The 25,260-nt window shown below is 38.4% G+C and overlaps 1 protein-coding gene and 1 pseudogene across 1 annotated transcript; both read right to left on the bottom strand.

The window, feature by feature from the left end:
• Positions 1-339: 339 nt before the first annotated feature.
• LOC145075292 (uncharacterized) lies at positions 340-1,457 on the bottom strand. The gene is made up of 3 exons (XM_079021586.1): positions 1,370-1,457; positions 1,188-1,306; positions 340-1,074 (listed from the first exon to the last, which is right to left on the bottom strand). The coding sequence occupies exons 1-3, from the start codon at positions 1,455-1,457 to the stop codon at positions 340-342; spliced, it is 942 nt and encodes a 313-aa protein (XP_078877712.1).
• A 4,340-nt stretch (positions 1,458-5,797) lies between these two features.
• LOC145077038 (glutaredoxin-C11 pseudogene) lies at positions 5,798-6,448 on the bottom strand (annotated as a pseudogene).
• Between the last annotated feature and the right edge of the window lie 18,812 nt (positions 6,449-25,260).

The raw sequence follows: 25,260 nt of genomic DNA, 5'->3' as shown, positions 1-25,260 counted from the left end.
AGAAAAATAAATGTATATTTTCATTTTTAACCCTTCCACTTTAATCTTTTTTTTATTTACATTTTGTACAATTGAACAATCCATTTTTTACCCTTGTTAAATATTATACATAGATTACTTTACTCTATAATATATGATTATATCTTATGTATTATTATTTACAAATTATACCTTTAAATAGAGTTTATAAAGACCTTCAAATAGATACCAATATTGAATATATTACAACAGTACGAAATTACAAGAACAATTAAAAATGATATTACAATACGAAGTAAACGTAAAATTACAATACAAGTTAAACAGTAACTTAAACATTAATTGAAAATGTTACAAAGTTCACGTCGCATTGAATCTTGGCTGGGAATTTGGACAATTTCTTCTATTATGACCAGTTTGGTGACAAAGTCTACATTTGTGAGGTTCGTCGGGATGACGAATGTCCATCTCGTTATGAAATCGATTTGCACGCCTCCGGCCTCTATGCACATAAAGTTTTGAGTTATCTGCTTTAATCTTCCAATCTGACTCTAACCAATAATCAACATGAGAAAGTGGGACAAAAGCTGACGTATATTGTTGTTTATACGTCATAGTAGTGTACATAGTATTAACAATAGAAATAGGGTTATCCCCTCTATAACCGCAAACTGCAATAACATGTGAACATGGAAATCTTTCCATTTGCCACTTACCACATGTGCATGTTTGTTGAAAATAATGGACAGTGTATGTATTTCCTCCTTTGCCATTTATTTGTAACTTTGTGACAATTTTGTAGACACCTTCACTGTAGTCAAACTCGGTTAATGTATGGATTTGTGCACAAGTTTCTCGTTTTCGAAAGAGACGCCACATACATGATGGTAGAGGTGTATTGCAATTCATTGCAATATCACTATACTTTCTAAAAAGTTGTACAGTTCTATTGAATGTAAGGTCAATACACGCCTTGATCGGTAATTGTCTTGCTCCGCGAAGTGCATTGTTCAAACTCTTAGAGATATTTGTTGTCAAGAAACCCCATTGACGATTGTCATCATATAAAAAACACCATTGGCTTCTTTTAATTTCCTTTAAATAATGCCAAGCTTCAAGATTGATATTTTTTATTTCTTCATATACATAACAAACTTTCTTCTTTGTGTGGTGCTACCAATAGACCAACAAAGCTCTTTAAGGCGAACGTTCTCGTACCTTTGCATGAAATTACTTCTAATGTGTCGAAGACAAAAGCGATGGTATGCTAATGGCTCTTGCAATTCTGGTAGATTTTCCATTGCATGAATTATTCCTTTGTGCCTGTCTGAAACAACACAAATTGTCTGTTTTGAACAACAAAATGTCTGAGTTGGTAAAAAAAACCAACCCCAACTATGTGAACTCTCTTCATCAACGATAGCATACGCAACAGGCAATATACTATTGTTTGCATCTTTTGTGACAACAACAAGCATTTTTCCTTTATATGAACCCTTCAAATGGCAACCATCTACTGAAATAACAGGTTGACATAGACGAAACGCATCAATGGCGGGTCCAAAAGCCCAAAAAACATATTTGAATGTCGCTACATGTGATGATGAGCTATTTGGACAATGAAACTACTTCACAACTGTATCAGGATTTGAAGCCTGCAATGCTGCAATGTACTTGGGCAACTCATCAACGTTACTCTCCCAAGTTCCATAAATACTCTCTATGGCTTTTCGCCTACCATGCCATGCCTTATCATAAGAAACATCAACATTCAGACTATTTTTAATATCTGATTGTATATGTTTCACTGGATAAGCAACATCCTTTTGAATTGAATGGAGGATATACAAGGCAATAGTTGCAGAGTTTAGAATTTTGTTATTATTGCCAGTACATGATCCAAAACAATTGTGTGCATCCACCCAACGTGTAATCTTCCACATGTTTTGATTTTTCTTCTTAATTGCACGAACATACCATGCACAACGGGGTGTACAATGCACACTACCATAACTTTCTTCTTCATTTCCTAGAGTCCTATACTTTGCTACCCACAAGTTAGGCTTACTATCATACACTTTGAACTCTCTATTTTGGTTGATAGACCAAAGTGTCACTGCCTTTTTTACTTGCAACTTACTTTCAAATTGCATTCCTAACCTTATTTTATTTTCTGACTCCTTCCAAACATCTATTTGAATGTGGTCTTCCAAACTGGCTATGTCACCGTCTCCTATATCTCCAACATCACTCATAAAGTTCATAACTGGAGTTTCACACACACTATCATCATCAGAATCTTCCCCCACACATAATGACTCGCTATTAGTATCTTCACTATATAATGAGTTGGCTTCATCACAATCTCCCTCAAATATACCACAATCGGGCAAAGGAAATGGTACATTTGATGGATTGGGCTCCAACACCTCAAAATTTTGAAGGAGATCTACAAAACTAGTACTTTTAGGCGACATTATTTTTTCAACTACAATTAAAACTTGACCCCAATAATTTGCAACATTCTCAGCCAAATAATACATTACGTCTAGACTTGAATCACTTATGACATGTGAAATAGTGGATTGCCCTCCAAATTGATAGCATAATGAGATATTCAACTTATGTGATGCTTTTTCAACTCCAACATGTGCATAACATAAATCTTTAAATTCTTCATACCCCATTTTGTGCCTAACAATATTTGAAGTAGAAAAAGTTGAATGGTCTCCCTTTATGATACCATTCTCATATTTAATATTACCACCCTAATATAAATTAATCATAAACGGACGATCTAAAGTCATAATGATATATACCAAAATCTAACTGCAAAATAAATCAAAATTTAAAAAAGAGATTAATGAGTATGCTACATATGATAATTACTATTATTAAATATATGACATAAAGCCAATAATATGTACCTTGTTATGGATGAACGGATGTTAAGGAAAAATAAGAATGAAAGATTTAAGTTCAAGAATTGTAAGAGAAATTCATTAGCTAGGTTGGAAGAGATGAAAAAATATTGATTATAAGAAAGAGAATTTATAATACAAAAAAGTGAGATGATTTGACGATTCACTCAATTACTTTTGTTGAGTTTTCATCAACAGTTACATTTGAGTGTGCAGAAGAGTTTTGCTTTAGTAGTTGAGTAAAGACAAATAACATAATTATAGAGTTTTCACAAATAGTGACAACTCATTACTCATGCTATACATTTTAGGTATTGTGGATTAAGATTTTCTCATATTTACAAATAAACGATAATAAAAACATTATTACGCATATTATGATTTAGTGTTTAATTTAAATTCTAACTTAATGTATATTTTGAATGTAATATCGTTTATAGTTGATCTTTTAATTTTCCAACGTAATATATTTAATATTAATATCTATTTGAAGATATTTGTATTATTCATTTAATGGTATAACTACTTAGGAATAATACATAAATTATAATTATATATTTTATAATAATTATTTATGTATAATATATAATGAATGTAAAATTTTGAATTAATCAATGAAAGATATAAATAACAGAAAAACAATGAAAGTTAAGGGGGTTACTTGAATATATATATATATATATATATATATATATATATATATATATATATATATATATATATATATATATATATATATATCATTGTCGTAATGAACGACAAATATAATGGATCCAATTAAAAAAAGCCTATTTCTACAATACATTTTAAAACTAACCTATTATTCTAAAACTAACCTATTTCTATAATGCTTTTTAAAAACTAACCTATTTTTACAAAAAAAACTCTATTAAAGAGAGAATAGAGTTGGTCCAAGAAAAATAATTTTGTCACTCTTATTTTATTCTCAGTTCGTCTTTCTCATTGCAAACCCATCTCTGTAGTTTTTTGTTTCTTTTCTTTATCTAAGACATAGAGAGTTTTTGACTTTTGAGATGTGTCTTTTGTGTGTGATGTTCTGTGTAAATTGTGACATTGAGAGATTGGTTACATTTCTTGTATAGGTTTAGTGCAGGGTGTATTCTTATTGAATTGGTTCTTACATAATAAAGGGAACTTTTCTTTGATTTATTGAGTTTTTCACAAACCCTAATATGCTAATTAACTCAAAGTGAGGCCTAAATTTTGGCTGCCAAACTTCACATCATTAACATAGTTATTTTGGATTCAGAGATGAAGACAACATTTAAATATAGACATAAAGGCCCAGTGGGTTATTGTAGTTGTATTCAGACTCAACCAAAATATTTATTGGAGAGCAGTAACTTTGACGCTAAATTCCCAACAAGCTAAATTATTTTTTCTTCATTCAGATCATTATATATGCTTTCAAGATTAAGTTATTCTTTTTTACACCTGCAAGCTTAATTTCTTCTACAGAGCTCCGGGCATATTCTACTAGTAAAGATCATCTGAGCTCTTTTTTAGTTTTTTATGCTTGAAAAAAATGGTTGAACTTCTCCCTGATAAGATTAGAAAGTATGATAATCAAACTTGCATAAAGTACTTGATTCTTAAATTTGTTTTTTCTCTAGGAACCTAGAACTCAAGGAACTCGATTCTTAAATTTGTTCCAATCATTTGATTTTTTCCTATACGACACTTGAGGTTGAAATTTTATTTGTTAAGTTGTGAAGTATGTAATTCACCATTTGACCTTATAGCCACAAGATTTTTTTTTGGTGGGCTAGTTCCTATATCATATTCGCTTTTAGATATCATCGACATGGACCAGATTGTTTCGGGATTGGCCTTATCGGGCATTTGAGATCAAATAACTAGTATGCTATTCTCTGAAATCGTGTAACCTAAGATATCAGAAAGCCATTCGGCAGTATCGATAAAACCTCTCTCTCGTGTTCTCCGGTGGACGTAGCCTTTCATCATGTGAACGACGTTAAAATCTGTCTTATTTTTCGTTTTGTATTACTACTCTTTTTGAGAAATCGTTTATCAACTTGTTGTTGAAGTTCTTAAACTTTAAAGGTAGTTTTATTTTTTTCGATCTTGAGCCAAATCCGAATAATGATCCTAACCCAGCAAGACAAAACCAGGCTGACTACTCGGTTTCGTTCCATACTCCTGTTCAATCACACCCTCATCACAGATGTACTTATTGAGCATATATATATAGGAGTAACCATGCATGTATACTCTTCACGGCCTTGATCATAAGACATGGAGTCATCATGGACATATTAATTACCTAATATGGTTACAATGAAATCCTAGCTCAAGTGCATATGAGGTGATTTACAATAATGTTGGGATGTCCCTACAGCCTACGCATGAGTGGTAAGGTATCAGGCTTGAGCCTGGTCATCACCTTCCTTATTTTGAGGAGTACAATTAATTAATGTCATTTACCTCGCCATGTTGACCGTGTGACTAGTACGTTGGTGGGTGGTGTTTACCTTCTTTTTTTTTTTTTTTTTTTTTTTTTTTTTTTTTTACAATAATGTTGGGATCTCATATGTAGGGAATAAGAGAAAAACAAGGGGAGACTTTTGGGTGAAAAGTCAAAGCACCAAGTCAAATGGTGATGATGTTTACAACACCAAGTCATTAAGCAATATATACATCATTTTTTTTTTACCATTATAAGATACAGAACCTCACTTTTATTTCTTCTGGCGGTCGGGACAAGGAGGATGATTTCTCTGTCAAAACATGTGAGATGGATGATAATCAGAATTTAAATTAATTTCTTATAGCTTAAAACTATATATGGTTACTCGTATGTATCACTGATGTCCCATCATGAAATTAATTAATTAAACAATGATAACGCGAGAGGATAACATAAGAAGGCAATTAATAATTACAATAAAGTATGTATCTTGAAGACCAGGAAGTCAAAATTAACAAAGGGTGACTCCTTTATGTACAGTCAGTCAAGAGAGCACGCAAAAAAGAGCAGCTCTTAGTAAGTACACTGAACATTCATGTTATTCTAACATGATGCATGTCTTTGCTACTTGATTATCTTACTATAACACAAACTGACATACATACTACTTTTTTTTTTTTTTTAAATGTTTATGGTACAACTAAGCTAGAACCAGATAGCTCTTGCTTCAATAAGCTTTTGTTTCAGCGATCCATCAACATGAAGGGAAATGACATCTCTGGCTGAGCCTACATATTTACCACCTATGAACACTGCTGGGAGGGAAGGATTACAACCAAGGCGTTTCAGGGCCCACTCCATATCTGCATCATGATCAACCTCATGAATAGCAGGACTTGCTCCAAGTTCGTAAAATAGTGCCTTGATACTGTGGCACATGCAACATGAACTCTTGGTGAAGATCACTGCAGCTTTCTTAGATGCCAAGTCTGTTACTCTATCCATGTAGCAAAATATATACCGTGCAAATGCTAAAATAGCTGATGAGAAGAGGTAAGATGTGCTTGCAAGCTTGTCTTGGTAGACTTTGAGGCTTCATGGCTTCTATATATAGGGGATGCTGAGTGTCACTGGTTTCATAATTTAATCCTCAAAGGAATTGGAGAAGAAAAAAAAGCAAACAAATTATGAAAAAGAGAAGTTCCTTTTGGATATTTGTCTGGATAAGAATTATGCTCCTGATGATTTGCTTGAAAACTATCCTTTGTGCTATAATCAAGTTGACACATAGTATCTCTTCCTACCCACAATGCAAATCTCCTGGTGATGCTTTATAAAAATGTATTTTAAACCGAGGTCTTGTTCCTTGCACTAAATAATAATAATAATAATAATAATAATAATAATAATAATAATAATAATAATAATAATAATAAACTTGGGGTGATGATGGGTGGGAAAGTGGGGATATATTCTCTAATTAAGTATGCAGATCTTTAATTTCTTGATCCACACTTCATGAAAAAATAATCTTGGTATTGGCAAGTCAATATACAAAATAACTCACTCCAAGTCAAATTAAGAAAATATATCAAATGGAAATAACTCATTCTTAGTAGTTAGGTTTCTTAAGTGATGTGCTTCACCATCTACCTTTGCAGCCAAGATTTGGGTCCATTAATTTCATATTTTTATTTTCAGTTTCATGCTGCGAATTCTGAATGGATATTGCTTTCATGCAATGTGAGATGTGTAAAAGAAAAGAATCTATCCTGTTCCATTCTACTTTCTGCGTCGTCCTCTGAATTATTACTGTCAATTAGAAAACAACAAGCTTAACAAACAATCAAGTCGATACGAACTGTAGCAGCGCCAGTCAAAATAATGAATTATTTCCATTTTCTGTGTTTGGGGTAAAATTTTGCAATTGTTGAGGGCTTGGTTTTATTTTATTAGGGACTCTTTGATATTTCTTTCAATAAGAGGTTAGACTTAGATTTTCAAATTCAGACCGTTTGATATCATAAATTAGCTGGGTCCAACTCGGTCTAATAGTCTTTGATACGCTTGAAACCATAATTAGTTGAGTTTGACTTTGTCTCTCTAATATGCCTCTTATCCGGTATGCTAATGGTTTTGGTAAGAAGCTATTGAATATTCTATAACATCCCAAAGTCAGAATCAAGAGTTCAAGGGGGTAAAAGTGTAAGTTGCAAGAAAGGAACTCAGTGAGTTGGAGCTGCAACTCGTCGAGTCTAAGCGGGTGCCGGGCACATGTTAAGTAACCGGACTCGCCAAGTCAGAGGCTGGAATCGACGAGTCCGTGCTGGAATGAGAAACCCTAATTCCTAGGGTTTGCACCCTATATAAGGAACCTTAAGCCCCGCCCCAGCCTCTTTAGCACCCCTTTGATGTCCAAAAGCTTTCCCCATCGTTTTCAAACCCTAATTTGAGAGTGAGAAGGATTTAAATGTTTTGTGGAGCTTGGAGAAAAGGATACTTGAAGCAAGAGTTGGTGGGATCATAGAGGAGCGAAGTGGATCTGATTTCCTTTCTTGTTGGCATCAGATTAAAGGTAAAAAGCTGTTACCTTGGCTTGGTTGTGCTTAGTTTGTTCATGAATGAAGTTTTAGGGCCAAATTGTCATATATGAGTCTCTTTCGAGTTTCGGGTTCAGATCTGTGGTTGCTACTACAGATCTAGACTGGTCTTGACTCATGAATCTAGAAAGTGATAGCTTTGGGGCTTGTTTGAGAGTGTCCTTGCCTTAAACCTTCATTTTAGCTTGTTTAGAGCTTGTTGAACCTTGCATGCACGTAAAGTTGGAAACTTTACGTGTGAATCTGGCCCTAGGAGTCTAGATCTATGTATTAGAAGCATTGCAATGGCCTGAAATCGTCTGGATGAAGATGTCACATCTGGACTCGGCGAGTCACATGGGTGCACTCGGCGAGTTGTATGAATATGTGCATGGACTCGGCGAGTTGGAAGAACAACTCGGCGAGTCTGTTGAAGATTGCCTTGGACTCGGCGAGTCTGTTCGTAAGGTCCTAACCTTTTTGGTTGAGCGGTGAATCGGTGAGTTGAGCAGGAAGTAATATTAAATATTTACCTTATTTAGGTTTTAAAATGATTGACTCACATTGATTCCTACATCCACACAATAATTAGTTAGAATATTTGAACCTAACTCTCTCTCTCTCTCTCTCTCTCTCTCTCTTTATATATATTGAAATCGCAAGAAAAATGCTTGGATTTAAGCTCTGTTGTTCTGAAGATGTAACTTTTGTGGTACATGCCAATTTCATTTTGTTTTAATATCGATGTTAGTTTTTGTCCATCAGGGTATAGGAATTTAGTTTCATCCAAAGCTTTCTGTACAGTCCATCCATGTAATCTGAATATGATGAAATCGTGGCGCTCAATGTCTACGATGAAACCGCTGACTTTACCACTTTCGTTTATAGCCACCACCAGACATCAACTTATTCTTCTAAATCTGTAAAAAATAAAGGAAATAGAGATTTGCATACAAAGACTTTGTTTGAAGGGATTCAAAAAAGGGAACGAAAGAGGGATCTACATCCACCACCAAAGATGATCTTATTTTTGTTTTTGTTTTGCTACAGTATACAGATCAGAAAAACTCAAGAGGCAAAAGAAACTTTCATTTGACATGTTTCATTTTAAGGTTAGTTTCTTAGAATGTCTTCATTTTAGAAAATATTCATTGGATCTAAAAGGAGTAAAAGATAAAAAAAATAAAGGGAACTTATTTTTTATGAACTTTTTAGGTTCAGTAATGCTGTCTTTTCTTGAATTTTAGATCATACAAAACATAGATATGGGCTTCAAAAACAGAGAATTTGGCTTGAAAAAATGTTGATAACGGATCTTGTAGGACTTCTCTTGCGTCAGGTTTTTTATTTTTCCATATTTCATGTTATACGTTACTTAGTTTTGTGCTTCAGTTCACCATATTTTCTACTTTTTATGAGGTAAATGTGAGGTCAATGTTAAGCTTGGATCTAACCACACACACACACACACACCATATACAGACATAGATCTAACAACACTCATATTTCTATTTCTTCCTCCTTTTAACACTTAAATCTCTACTCTAAATACTTTATTTAATTTATTGTAATGCTGGAACATAACTAAAATTTGTACATGTTTTTATGTAACATCCCAAAAATATAGATAAACATTTTGTCTTTATATTCATTCCATTCACAAGAAACTGATACCAAAGTATTCAAAAGAGTCACATTGTATCATAATATCAGAGTACAAGTCCCAAAATCATGAAGTGCGAAAAAACATAGAGTGATGTGGTGCGATCAAAGCAGACCCTTCCCCTTCGAACTAGAGGTACCTGGAACAGAAACTGAAAACTGTAAGCACAAAGCTTAGTGAGTTCCCCAACATACCACATAATAATGAAACATACTGAACAAACATAGTGCCAAGCATATCTAGGTGTTGGCCTGCCCATGTGGTCTATTTTAACTCGATACTGCCAAGCATATCTGGGTGCTAGCCTACCCCGGCCTTCGATCTATCTCAACCGGATACTGCCAAACATATCTGGGTGCTGGCCTACCCCTTCGGTCTATTTCAACCGAATATCGTGTCTATTTCACCCCTTACTATTGTCACATAATATCATAACAGTAATCAACGAGTCATCATAAAAATACAAACATGACTGACAATTATTACAAAGACAATCATCATGTTATAACATAACTAGTGGGCCGACCTTGGTTCCTTCGACCCATGACTACTGTCAAGGAAGAATCACCTCAAACCTTGGGTGTCAAATCATACTCAGTGGATGACTCATGAACCCCTCTACTATCACACAAGCATAAATTCCTAATTAGCAATTAGGTCACATTCTAACTCGAAGGTCCAAAACCCTAATCCTTGACTTAAGGCAAAAAGGTTCCTTTACCTTTGCCTTATTGGGCCTCTTCCCTCCAAGTCCTAAATCCGTAACAACACAAAAGTATCCAAGCACAACCAAAAGGCTTCTAAGGCCCAATATGGCCCAAAGACATATAACATGGTCCTAGGCCCAAAATGCATTGTTACAATAGGTGGGCTTAAGGCCCAACCTAGAAAAGTCCAAGGCCCAACAAAATCGAGAGCCCCAAATCCTTTTTGCCCACTGTTTGTGTATGTGTGACGTACTCAACATGTACGTCCAAAGTATGCTGGTGTTGACCTAGTACGCGTAGCGTACATGGGAGTACGTCCAACGTACTAGTCTACCAACCCAATACCACCTCCATGACTTATTCCATTAAGACCTAACGCCCAAAACTTAGATCTTAGCCCCTAGAAATGTCCTAAGCCACAAAGTTGCAAACTTTATGCTTTTACATGCATGGATGGGGCTCAAAACATGAATCAAGTCCATAAACAAACTTGGTTGGTCCCTAACACTTGCATGGTTGAGGCTTAACCATCAAGATCCAATTTTTATGACTCAAAACACCTCCAAGAGCTCAAAAGGACAACTCATATGGATTGAATTTCCTTAACTCCTAGAATCCAAACTATGTGACCAAAAGATGACATTTTCCAACCTAAAATTAGATCTAAGCATGCAATGGTCAAGGTTCAAGCTTTATACATTCAAAGAGCTAGAAAAGGTGCCAAACTTCTAGATCTACAAGCTCCTTCATTGTCCTTGCTTCTTCCTAAACTTCCTTCTTCTTCAAAACCAACAAAGATCACCAAAATCACCAAGGTAAGCTAAAAAATGCATACAAGAGGGTTAGGGTTCGAATTTCACACTAAAAGGACAAGGGGTCTTCTAGATCTACAAGCTCCTTCATTGCCCCTGCCATGAGTACGCCCAGCGTAACCCCATGTACGCCCAACATAAATGGGCGATGTCCGCGACCAAGATTCAGCTGGTACACTAAGCGTAATCATAGAGTACGCCCCCCGTACTAGCCAAAGGACCAATATTACAAGGATTTTGTTTAAGTAGGGTTAAAAAAGAAAATTTACAGGGTCCAAATGTTACAATTCTCCCAATCTTGAATCAGACTTTGTCCTCGAAGTCAATTGCTCCAAATAATCCTTGGTAGTGCTCCCTCATCTCATCCTTTGGCTCCCACGTCCACTCAGAAACCTTGCGGTGCTGCCATTTCACCTTAACCAGATTGACAACCTTGTTCCGCATGGTGTTCGTATTCATATTGAGGATCGCCACAGGTCTCTCAATCTAGTTCAGACAGTCATCCACCTGACTGTCCTCCAATGGAAAAATTACAAAATCATCAACCAAAGATTTCCACAGCTACAAGACATGAAAAGTACTGTGAATTTGGCTAAGCTCCTCCAAAAGGTCGAGTCGATACGTCATCTTGCCTGCCCAGGATATAACCCTGAACGAACCGATATACCCTGGGCCCAACTTGTCATGCTTCCTGAATCATATGACACTTTTCCAAGTGACACCTTCAGGAGAACAATATCCCCAACCTGAAACTCCAAGTCTAGTCAGCGCTTGTCAGTATAGCTTTTCTGCTGGCTATGAGTTGTCTATAACCTGCTACAAACCTGCTGAATCAGCTCGGTCTTCTTGAGTACCACCTCGGTACTCCCCATAACTCGTTGACCGACCTCGCCCTAACATATCAAGGTCCTGCATTTCCTCCTATACAACATCTCAAAAGGAGGTCGATTGATACTGGCATGGTAGCTATTGTTATATGAGAACTCCACTAATGAAATATACGTATCCCACCTACCACCAAAATCCAAAATGCACGCCTGAAGCATATCCTCCAATGTCTGGATGGTCCTCTCGATTTAACCATTCGTCTGCAGGTGAAAGGTCGTGCTGAAATGAAGACGATTACCCAACTCGTCATGAAATCTCTTCCAAAATCTGGAAGTAAACCGGACATCTCTGTCAGAAACCACATAAACCGACACCCTATGCCGTGCTACGACCTCCCTGATGTATATCTCAGTCAGCTTCTCTACAGAGATACTCTCCTGGATAGGGATAATATGCGCACTCTTGGTCAACCGATCCATGATGACCCAAATCGAATCCACACCACGCGCAGTATGGGGAAACTCTGTAATGAAATCCATAGTAATCTCTTCCCATTTCCAAACGGGAATATCCAATGGCTGCACCTTGCCGTGAGGTCGCTGATGCTCGGCCTTGACTTTCCTGCAAGTCAAGCACCTCTCCATGTACCAAGTTACATCCCACTTCATGCAAGGCCACTAATAGTCAGGACGAAGATCTTTATACGTCTTCATCGCTCCGGGATGAATGGAGAATCCCAACTTGTACGCCTCCTCCATCAGAACTTGGCACACACCACCGCAGTAAGGAACCCACACTCTCCAATGGGGAGTCAACAATCCACGACTATCATAATCAAAGGAAGCCACCTGACCCAAAATGCGCTTACTCTTATGGTGCTCCTCCTTCATAGCCTAAACCTGCGCCTCCCGAATCCGCTCCAGAAGCAGAGTAATCACTATCATCCTTAGACAGATATCTCTGATCGGAGGCACAACTGCCTTACGGCTAAGAGCATCGGCCACCACAGTAGCCTTCCCTGGATGATAAAGAATCTCACAATCATAATCCTTTACTTCATCCAACCATCGATGCTGCCTCATATTCATATTTGGCTGATCCATCAAGTACCTCAGGCTCTTGTGATCCATGTAAATAGTACAACAGACCCCATAAAGGTAATGACGCCAAATCCTGAGGGTGAAAACCACAACCCCCAGCTCAAAATCGTTCATCGGATAGTTTGCCTTAAAAGGCTTCAGCTGCCTCGAGGCGTAAGCAATAACGCTACCCCTTTGCATCAAAACTGTGCCCAATCAAGTGATAGACGTGACATAGTAAACCACAAAATCCTCGACACCCTCTGGCAGGGTCAGAATCAGTGCCTCGCACAATCTCTACCTCAAGGTATCAAACGCTGCTTGCTGCTTAAGACCCCAACGAAAAGTGGTAGTCTTCTTCGTCAGTCGAGTCATGGGAACAACTATCTTGGAAAATTGGTAGGGTTTAAATATGAGCTACACCTCAAAAGATTAAGGTTTCCATATCTGGCAAGTACGCTTAGCGTATTAGGGCACGCCCTAGTACGCTCAGTGTACACTCGTACACATGGCGTACTCCACCAAGGCCAAATTTATGAAAATACCACTAGGGCCCTTTTTGCACTCGTTATTGATTTACGGACCAAAATGCAACATAATTAAATTGTAGGGTTAAATTAGAAGTATCTCATCATTGGGATGTTACAATCAGTATGTCTAATTGCATTGGCCGAAAATTCAAAGTCCAAGGCCCTATTTATAGTTGATTAAGAAACACCTAGAAATCCTAATTTTAACATAAAATAATATTTTTTCAAATAAGGTAATCATCTACTTTCTTTATTATCTACATGAGGCTTCCAGAAGGCTCCAATAGGAGCCTCCAAACTGTCAACCATAGGAAGGTTCTGGAACTGCTCAACTTTTGAACAATTACATCTGTAGTCCTTCAACTTTTAATTAATTCTAATTAACGCATAATTAATTACAAATTAATTCTAAATTAATTATAATTATTTCTAATTAATACATTAAAAAACATTTATCTCTCTCTAAAATTGATCTAGACCATTTTTTGGTTATGAGGGCAATCCAAAAAGAACTTTACTTTTATTCATCAACATTATACAATTTAGTTAGGACCTTAGATACCTTAATCCAACAATCTCCCACTTGGATAAGTCGCTAACTATAATTGAATGTACAACTCCGAATAGTCCGTAAAAAGTGTTTTCAAGACAATACTAGACTATGGTGGTCCTAAGATAAGTGATCACTTGTTCCTTCATTCTTCCCGATATCGTATGAACATGAGACATGGATTAGAATCAATCTCTTCTCCAAGATTCTATTTCCTAATATTCTCATTTTTTGATGACGTCATTAAACAACCAATCAAACACATCAATTTAGCCGTGGCTGGGCACAACACTATAATGTCAACATCAAAACACCGAGGGGCCCAAATATATCACTTTTCCTATTAAGGCAAAAGGAAAGAATAAAATTCAACTATATAATCATAGAATTTCACTCATCAAATCATACATGGAATTACACTTTATAGCATCTAGTTACGAGATGTGTTGGAGTAAACCAATGTACAACTGACTCGTAAAATATGATTTACATATATCCATTTTAAGAATAAAGGATATTATCGTCTTAGAATTACTCGCGATTAAATCCATGAAGTAATCTCTAAGTGCGGGTTTAACCAATACTCAAAATCCCTATTTCTAAGTACTTATGAATTCTGCAGCAATCCCAATGCAATGTCCAGTCTCTATGGACAATCTACAAACAATTTATGAGTCTTAAATCAATACTTACTCCTAAAGTATGACCGACTGTGGTGCTTCAAATAACTTAATAATCATGAAGTAAAACATGCAAAGTGAAACGTAATAATAAATTAATTGACAAATAGCATCATATACATTGAATATAAAGAAATCTCTATTTAATTAATCAATATCCAATTACAATTTTAATTGCTATATAGTTTCAAAATACCATCAACACTAACATCTAAAATTTAATATCGTCTCTTAGTCCAATGCTCCTAGTATGTTCAAAGTGCTTGACCTTGCTCAGACCCTTCGTGAGAGGATCAACATGATTCTCTTCCGATGATACATGATTTACCATGAGTGCACCCTCTTCAACCTTATGTCTAATGTAGTGATATTTCCTCTCGATGTGCCTAGATCTACCATGATCTTTAGGTTTTTTTTGTCAAAGCTACCACACCCTCGTTGTCGTAGAAAATCTCCATTGGTTCTAGGATTGATGGAACAACTCCAAGCTCTCCAATAAAATTCTTTAACCACATAGCCTCCTTTGTTGCGTCTCTTGCTGCGGTATATACTCTGATTCACAAGTATAGTCGGCAACTGTTTGTTGCTTGGAACTTTTCTAAGGTACCACTCCATCATTTAACAAGAAAACGCAGCCATATTGAGAATAATTGTTATCTTGAAGAATAATTGTTATCTCGAAGAATAATTGTTATCTCGATCTGTTTTAAATCTAGCGTCATTATATCCACTCACCTTAAGTTCATCTTTGCCACCAAAAATGTAACGTCCCATTTTTATTAACATAAATGTTTTATTTTTATTAAGGTAAAGCTTCCCAATTCGTAAATCCATTATTAATAAAAACCATTTATTCCAAATTACATTTATTAAAAATCAAAGTATCATAGAAAACATGAAATCCTCAATGCTACTGATGAGTGGGTACAGTCCCGCCTTCACCTTCCCATAGACATCGATGATACCTGAAAAAATAAACAACTGGATAAACATAAAGCTTAGTGAGTTTCCCTAAAATACCACACATAAATGAACATATAAACGAGCAACGAGCCTAATTAGCCATCGGACTGGAATGCCCAACTATACTGGGTTTATTGGCCTTAGCACCTTAACCCAAGCCTCCGTGCCTACGACTTACAGCCAGCCCGCACCAGGTATCTTGGCTTTTAGCACAAAGTAGGACCGCCTCAACCCAACCAAACACAACATGTCAACATGTAAAGAAACAAGGATCAATTAGGCACATAATACAAGCAAACATCAATCATACAGCTCACTACCGCCTACTAGTCCTCTCACAACATACAGTCCCGCTACTAGCTAATGTCCATGAAATGCGTAACCATAAGTAACTAGAGGTGAGATAGACACCCGGACAGATGATCCTACTCTAGAGCCACAACCAAATAAGGAACATGGAAGAAATCCTAGATCAAGAGTTCTTAGACTATCCTACATGACTACAGACAGACCCCAGGGCACTCCACTAGATGATAACCAGCAAGTACATATAACATACAGTTCTACATATCACTACAACAACGCAACATACTTGATACTAGGAAACAGATCTAACAGATAACTATAGCAAAGCAACATACTCCATACCAAGATACATATATAACATATCACTACAGGAAAGCAACATACTAAATATCAATAATCCAAGGAATGCATGACTGAATATACTCAGATGTGATATAGACACCCGGACAGGTGATCCTACTCTAGAACCACAACCAAATAAGGAACAGGTAAGAGAGCCATGATCAAGAGTCCTCAGTTTATCCTACGTGACTATATATAGTCCCTAAGGCATCCCTCTTCTAACAGATAACCAAAAACTAGTGGGCCGACATTGGTTCCTTTAACCCACGGGTACAATGAGGCGAAACTCACCTCAATATGCGCTTAAGTAACCACCATAGTTATGAAGAACTCTAGTAGCTTTAACTCACTTCTAATCACCTACATGAAGATACTTGAGTCAATACCCGATCACAGGTCATCGTCACTTGCAACTGTGACTACATCACATGAAATGACAGTTAGGGTTCCACATACAATGACGACTAGGGTCAAGTAAGGACACTTAAACCTTTAAGGAATTAACCAAATAAGAGTAGGATTGATTAAGGTTTGACCTAGACATTCTTGGGTATAATAATAATCCAAGCAATGTCCCATATACGCACCCCGATCCCCGATCATTGCCCAAAAATAGGGCTTCCCGATTTTTAGGTTTGCCAAATAAAATGATAACTAGGGTTAGTTTTCCACACATAATACCTTAAGGACTTAATTCTTTAGGTTCAATACCGCATTTATTTAATCGTCGGCCATTGTCAAGTATAATTTAAAGTTCAACTAACAGTTGAACGCGGGTCCCGACAAAACTCCAAAGCTATGGTTTTTTATTACATTAGGGTTTTCTAAACACTGGTTAGGGTTTCCAAACCAAACATGTTCCACTCAGTATATGTAACACCCAAAGTTTTGAAGGCCAAGAAAGGAAAGAAAACCCTAAGTTTAGGGGTCGACTCGGCGAGTCCAAGGAGGGACTCGGCGAGTCCGAGCGGGATCCGAGTCGAGGAGTAAGTGACCGACTTGGCAAGTCGGCCAAGGTGACTCGGCGAGTCTGGTCTGTGCGAGGAAAACCCTAAATCCGGGGCTTGGAGCCTATTTAATCGCCTCATTCTTCTTCCTAGGGCTCCTTTACTGTCTCTCTCACCCATAACGCCGCACCCTAAGCATCCATTATGCTCATTCAAGCTCTTAGCCATTTTTGAGTGATTTAAAAGAAGAAGAAGAAGTGGGAATCTTTGAAGCATCAAGGAGTGGCCTTGGATCCGAAGTTTGGGGAACATTTCAGAGCATTTGAAGGTATTAATTCGTTTCCCTCCTTTAGATCTTCTTTGGTTATGAGTTTTGGGGCTTTTAAGCCATGTCTAAGATCAATTTCGAGCTTGAGGTCCAGATCTGAGGTTGGTACCTCAGATCCATGCTTGTTTTGGTTTAGAATCCTGTAAAGTATCAACCATTGGGTGGATTTTGGAGCCTCTTGGTCTTAAACCCTAGTTCATGGTGTATTTTGCTTAGAACTCCATCTTTACACGTAAAGTTTGCAGCTTTACGTGGGGAATAGGCTTGGGAAGGGTAGATCTACAGTTTGGAGACCATGCATGACTCGAAAGTCCTCTGCATGTAAGTAGATCCGAATGGACTCGGCGAGTCCTTCGAGTGGACTCGGCGAGTAGCTTGAAGATGAGGAGGAACTCGACGAGTGGGATGAACAGCTCGACGAGTCGGTTGAAGATGGGCATGAACTCGACGAGTTGGATGAACAACTCGGCGAGTTGGATGAAGATTGCTTTGTGCTCGGCGAGTCTGTTCTTAGACTCGGCGAGTCAGGTCGCGCAGTCCCAAACCCTTCGAGTTAAGACTCGAGTCAGTGAGTCGAGCAAGGACTCAGTGAGTTGGACAGGACAGGATTCGGGAATCAGTAGACTCGGCGAGTCAGGGGCTGACTCGGCGAGTCAAGTCGTGATTGGAGGACCTTGAGCATAGGGACTCGGCGAGTCAGTAAGTGGACTCGACGAGTAGGGTTGACCTGGAAGGTTGACTTTGACCAGGACTTTGACTTTGGCAAGAGTTGACTTGGTTTACCTTGAAGGTCAGTTAGACTAAGTGTTATGTTGATATTGGTAGCTCGGAGAGCTAGTGGTGCAGCAGTTCGGAGTCAGTGGTCAGGTAGCGGTCAAAGGGATTAGCAGCAGTAGTTCAGTAGTATCAGGTGAGTTTCCCTTTGTATGAATGGGTCTACGGCCACAATGCCGGCCCATATAGTTATGAGTAGAAGACCCGGGGGTTAGCCCTAGGCACAGTATGCTAGTATGATATTCGGACGAGGTCCAATGTTAGAGGGCGGGTGCCCAAGAGATGATTTATGTGATAGTTTATTACTCGTTGTCTGTGTGATACTTGTATGTGCCTGGTAGGGAGGTGAGTGTGGGCGAGGTCCCGTATCTCACCAATAGCAGAGTGTGGATGGTGTTCTACATCTCAGTAGCAGCAGCCCAGGGGCGAGGCCCAAGTTAGGAAAGGAGTGAGAGTGGGTTGGGCCCGTACCTCACTAACAGCAGGAGTATGGACGAGGTTCCATGACTCATCAGTAGCAGGACACGGGCGGGGCCCAGAGATAGGCGAGGCCTTAGAGCAAGAGCTGTTAGCATACGTTTAGCTTATGTGATGTTATGTGATATGTATATGTGTTGTTATATGTTAGTGGGCGGGGCCCTGTGATAGGCGAGACCTAAGTAAAACAGATCTGTATCCGAGCGGGGCTCGAAGCCAGGCGGGGCCTGGAGCGGCGGGGCCGTTGTAACGGGCGAGGCCCGAAGTAGGGGGCGAGGCCCCGGATAGCGGGCATGGCCCAGTATGTGCAGTATGTGGTTATGCATGGTATGTGGTAAGGTGGGGAACTCACTAAGCTTCGTGCTTACGGTTTTCAGTTTTGTTTTCAGGTACTTCCGGTAGCGGAGGGAGAAGCTCGGGGTGATCGCATGGCACACACCATAGATTAGTCAGCCTGGGAATGTTTACTCTGATAATGAACATGTGTTTTGAAAACTTATACTCAGATTATGTTTTGGAATGATGTCTTTGCTTAAAGTAATGTTCTATTAAAAGAAATTTTTGGTCTTAAATTTTGGGATGTTACAGTATAAGGTTATATGCTTAGATCATTTAATGTTTAGTAACTTGGACACCACCCATTGTCATCTTGGGCAGTAGTGGTAGGCGGTTGTCAACGACAACATCCAACACTTTTTAATGGTGGTAGTTATATTTTAGGCTAAAACACTATCCAAAACATTCTAGTACACACGAAATGTCAATCCAATACACACATATTGTAACACCTGCTTTTGAAAGTGTTTCGTTGCTCGGGGTTGCGGCCCAATTATCATTGCCATAGGGTTTAGGGCCTTAGGAAAGGAAGGATCCTGCCTAGTTCAGAGGTGGGGGTCATGGCATGAGTGACCCAAGTATTCGTTTGTGTCTTCGGAAGCCTAGGGTATGATTGTAATCGTATGTATCGGTCTTTTATGAAATTTAGGTTTTATTCAGCAGGTTTTAAGGCTTGGACATGTTGTTAGGAGTGTAGGGCTTCTCGCCACCTTTTCGTGGATATACGGTTCGTTGGAAACGGACCTCGGATGAGGAAGATATGACACTTTGCAGATATTCACAATTTTGGTCCCTAATGGAGATTTATAACAAGGCAGTCCCACACATGCAAGGAATGCATGTGCATGTTTGGCTGGGTATGCCTAGCGTAGAAGGCTGCGTGGTCGCAAGTGGTTTGTGAGTACGTCGAGCGTACAAAGAGGTACGCGGGGCGTACTCCATTCAGACTAAACCCCTAAATTTTAGGGTATAGGACTATATAAGGAACATTATGCATCAAAGACCAGCCTCCCTCTCACCCTAAAGCAGCTACTACGAAACCCTAATCCATACTTGAGTGATCTTGGAGCTTAGAAGACCATTATAGAGTGCATCTTAGTGTTTTGAAGGAAGGTGGCCATTGTTGAAGCATCATCTAAGGAGTAAAGGCTTATAGATCTAGAACCTTGGCATTCATATAAGGTATAAAGCTTTAAACTTGGTGTTTATTTTCTTAGATCTCTTGAAGTATGGCTTTATGGAGCCTTTTGGTCCCATTAAAGAAGTGTTACGAGCCCTTGTAGTTTATGAAGCTTAGAATTTCCATTCTCAGTGTTATTTGGGTCATTGAATCGTAAAGATGTCATCTTTGGGATTAAAATCCATCCATGCTTTAGTTATGGCCATTTTCATGGAAGTAGATTGGTATACTTTGAGTGTGGGTTCCTTTGGGTCAAGTAAAGTCACCAAGTTAGTGACTTTATGGATTAAGACATTGAAGAGGACTTAGATCTGTGATATTAGCCTCTGGAATAAAGTATTAAGTGCTTAATGGTATAAATGGCTTAACAGAGCAGTACATTGGGGCGTACAAGCATGTACGCACAACGTACAAGCCATACAACATGTAAGCTTAGCATACAGAGGAGTACACCCTGCATACTCATCGGATTTGGGCTTTGCGTTGTTTGGTCCTCGGTTTGGGCCATTTCCATGGGCTGGTATCTTGGGCCTTAGTGGGCTATCTGGAATTGAACCTTTAGACTAGATAAGCATTATTTGGCCATAGATTGAGGCCCATGTGAAGGGATTGGGCCTAATTGGAAATTGACCATGTATTGGGCCTTGTACGAGTGTTTATCTATTTGGGCCAAGAGTTTAGCAGAGTTCATTTTGGGGCAAGAGTATATGAGGAGTAGAATGGTCTTTTACCCCAGTGAGGACTTATGGTTAAGTTATGAGAATCCCGAACTTAACTAGTTTATGTGATGATTAGTAGCTCGGGGAGTCGAGAGATCAGTAGTTCGAGGATCTACCAACTAGCAGCAAGAGGATTATCCGTGAGATCCAACTTTGTGAGGTGAGTTTCCTCCTATTTGAACGGGTCGATGGCACCAATGTTGGCCCGTATTTATGTTATGTGTTTTTGGATTACACTCCAATTTCGGGCGGTACAGGAGGAATGTTGGTATGCTTGATGTCTTCTTGATTCTTGCATGTGTCTGTATTTGTATGTTTTCGGATTATGATCCGATGTCGGGTGATGCCCGAGGAATGTCTGTATGATTTCCGGATTACGGTCCAATGTAGGGCGATGTCCGAGGAATGTTTATATATATGATTCCGGACTACGGTTCGATGCCGGGTGGTACCCGATTACTATGTGCATGTTTAGTTATACTTGATGTCTTTGTGATACTTGTATGTGTCTGGTAGGGAGGTGAGTGTGGGCAGGGTCCTGTATCTCATCACTATCTGAGTGTGGATAGGATTCCATATCTCATCATTAGCGGAGTAGGGCGGGGACCATGATATGCGAGGCCTTAGGATTGGAACATATAGTATTATGTATGATTCTTTATATGCTAGCATGATTATATGATATTGTTTGCTTGTGTACAGCCGACGAGACCCAGTGATAGAAGGGGTCTGGGAGAAACTGTGACAACCCGATAGTTTGAGTCAATGTAATGTAAAACCGATCAAATTTAGGTCAAAATGTAACCTTCCTAAAATCTTATTCGGATTAAATAAAGTAATAGGAATCATATCAAGGTTTGCGTACATAAAAAGAACGTCCAAATCTGACCTCGGATGAGGAAGTTATGAATTTTTGAAGAAATTCCTTAATCACGTCATTTTAAATAAATAAATAATAAAAATAATTTTGGAATTTGCCAGCGGAATCTAAACGAAAGTTGTAGATCATGGTCTCACCTTCGCGAGGATATAAAGAACGTCAAAAACGGAGTTCGTATGAGAGAGATATGAATTTTTGAAGTTTATTTAAAATAAATAAAACTTTAAATATAAATTCCCGGTAATATCCGAAGGGGAGTCATCGGATTGGACCGAAGTACGCCCTGCGTACCTTCGTACGCCCCGCGTACTGAGATCGAGGGTCTCGGATCGTCCACGTCGCACTATCCGAAGAGTTCTAACCCGTCCGACCCGTCCGAAGCTCCGACCCGTCCGACCCGACGTCCCATCCGACCCGCCGTCCCATCCGACCCGCGTACCCAGCAACCCGTCCCATCCGAACCGAGGCAGTCGAGGCTTCGGTCATGCATGACGTACGCGTACGCGCTGCGTACGAGCGTACGCCCCGCGTTCGGAGGCGGTTCAGCCTTCCTATAAATAGGATGCGAGGCTTTCCGAAAATGTTGCTCATTTCTCTCCTCTCTCTCACAACTTTGTCTCGTTTTCCGTGCCCGTTATAACCCGAAGCTCTGGTCTTTTTGCTCAAGTCCCGAGGGTCGATTTTACTCCCAAGATTCCCGAGAATCCCGAGAAAAATCCGTTTTCCAAGACGAAACTCTGCCCGGTTTTCCATCTCGCTTTCCTCAATCAATCAAGTGAGTTTCATACCCCCTAATCAACCTGTTAAATATTCTAAATGCTTTTATATGCTTTCAAAAGGGGGGGAATGCAAGTTAAATACTTATAGTTATTGTTTCAATCACCTGTGATTGTACTAATCACATGTGATTAATAACTAGGGAAATCAGTGGTTTTATCACTATTCAAACTATCTATCAAACTGTTTTACTTCTAAATGTTTTCCAAACCCACTTACTTTTCGAATTTACACTACAACTGTGATTTAAGCAAATGTTCCTTATACTTAAACTGTTTTAATCAAATCTACACCTTCAAATGGTTTTATAGATTGACATCAAGTCAATCTTTCTTTAAAAATAATACTTATGTTTCAAATGCCTTATAAATACTTATTTATGCTTTTATATTACAAATTGCATGCCCATATATGTATAGACGTATAAATAATGTTTAAAGGACTTAGGAAGGCTATCCACCTTGTTTCCTTTTCCTCGATTTGGATGTGGTCTGATAGGATTTTGGGTGACCATCCGAAGGTCGTTTCCATATTAATTATATATCAAATATACATATATAGACATGAAAGTACTTCCATAATCATATGTACTAAACGCACTGTTAACAAGTTACCATTGGGGTAACACAGAATCATACTATTACAACTACTAGATCAATGAGTCAGTTCATTCATGAGTCTATACTAGGAAGAGAATATATACAACTATACTATGAGAATATATACAACTATACTACGAGAACATATACAACTATACTAGAACAAGAAACATTTCATCACACATGCAAGAATACGATAACAAATGTGATCCACTGTATCGGAGCATGCCTTAAATGTCATGGCCCGAGTTGTAGCCAGAATTCTCTTGGAGGGAGAGCGTTGAGTTTGCGTATAGATCTATACTGGATTGACTATCCTACACCTTGCTGCTAGCTACAGCCGGACCTGCAGGTCTGCGGGTGCCAAACGTCATTCCGTTATTACGACCGTTCTTTATGTCGTTGTTATCAGTCGATAGTATGGTGCAATTATCACATCATACCTTAATATAAATCCGGTTTAAGGTAGTAGTAATTAGTACAACAGTAGTTCTTATTATACAAAACTACAGTACTACAATGATTTACCCATTACATATTTTGGTGATAATCTCACTTAAGCATTAAAGTACAAACTATATTTTTTTTTAAATGATAGTTATACTTGGGTAATCACACACTTTTACAACAGACGAGTTTACAAAACTGTTAAGCCTTGGTAGAAGGTTACTTTTATAGAAAATATAGGATTTTCTGAGAGATTCAAACTTTTGCAAATACTTTTAAACATTTATTTACATTTTTACAAACTTATACTTTGGGACAAGTTCAAACGTTTTTTTTTTTACAATGAACATTGACACTAAAACACTTATGAACTCACCAGCTTAATGCTGATAAACTCTTTCAAAATAACTTGTATTCTCAGGTCATCAGTAGACAGGTACCGATGCCAGCTTTTGAGATGATGAAGCGTACTCAAGACTCATCATTTTATTATTTTGATTTACGTTATATTTTTGGTGTCTAAAACTGTACAAAACACGCATGTATTAAATGTATATATTTAATGCAATGGATGATGTTGTTTGCCTATTTACATTTACTGTGTTGTGATTACCTTACATGACGTCCTCCGCCCCAGAACGTTTCCGCCGTTCTTGGTTTTGGGGTGTGACAGATTGGTATCAGAGCCAGGTTTATAGTGAATTGAGTATATCAACCCATAAAAGATATACTAAACTATAAACCCATTGGGGATTTAACTCTGACCAAGAGTCTATACTTAAAATAATAAAATATTTAACTAAGTATACTAGCCTGCATTCATACTAAAATAAGTGTCACAATGACAAGAACAAAAGTATTACGATTGTTAAATATCACAAGTGAGCTCGGGGATGTATGGTCAGTCCTGGGAATGGCATAGCCTGATCAACTATGCTGATCCTAGGAGTGATTAGCACATGCCTTAGAATGGTTGTGATAGGTTAACAAGTCTAAAAACTTACCAACAATACCACAAGAAGATCAATAGAACATAAACTTAAAATACTATAGGAGTATTTTGCGCTGCTAGTTACACGTATGCTATATTCTTATACCTCTATTCTCGCATAGATCTTGATGGCTAGATATCCATCATGGCGACCCGTACTTTCCCAATAAAGGCAATGCCGGGTGGATCGATGAAGAGCCGAAGTTGATCATCCAATCCCTTTGGATGATCACCTCGCAGAAGGCTTTTCAGATGGATCCGACTCCGAGCCTGAAGTCAACAACCTACCGATTGTAGGTCAAGCCCCGAACAACAACCCTTGACCAGCGTTTCCAGGTCCTACACCCATGTGGACAAACAACCTGAACCGCTGGAGTGATGATCAGGGTCAACCCTTACCATACTTTGGGGACCGAA

Source organism: Lactuca serriola, chromosome 9 (genome assembly GCF_051521515.1).
Source record: "Lactuca serriola cultivar US96UC23 chromosome 9, Lser_US96UC23_V15, whole genome shotgun sequence".
NCBI classification, from domain to species: Eukaryota; Viridiplantae; Streptophyta; class Magnoliopsida; order Asterales; family Asteraceae; genus Lactuca; species Lactuca serriola.
This window is presented reverse-complemented; position numbering and strand designations above follow the sequence as displayed.

Excerpts from the sequence above, each read along its gene's own strand:
- LOC145075292 (XM_079021586.1), bottom strand. The coding sequence starts at position 1,457 with ATGCTTGTTGTTGTCACAAAAGATGCAAACAATAGTATATTGCCTGTT. Across the intron at positions 1,307-1,369 it reads AGAGAGTTCACATAGTTGGG|ACAGGCACAAAGGAATAATT; the intron begins GTTGGTTTTTTT and ends GTGTTGTTTCAG. Across the intron at positions 1,075-1,187 it reads TCATGCAAAGGTACGAGAAC|GAAATTAAAAGAAGCCAATG; the intron begins GTTCGCCTTAAA and ends CATTATTTAAAG.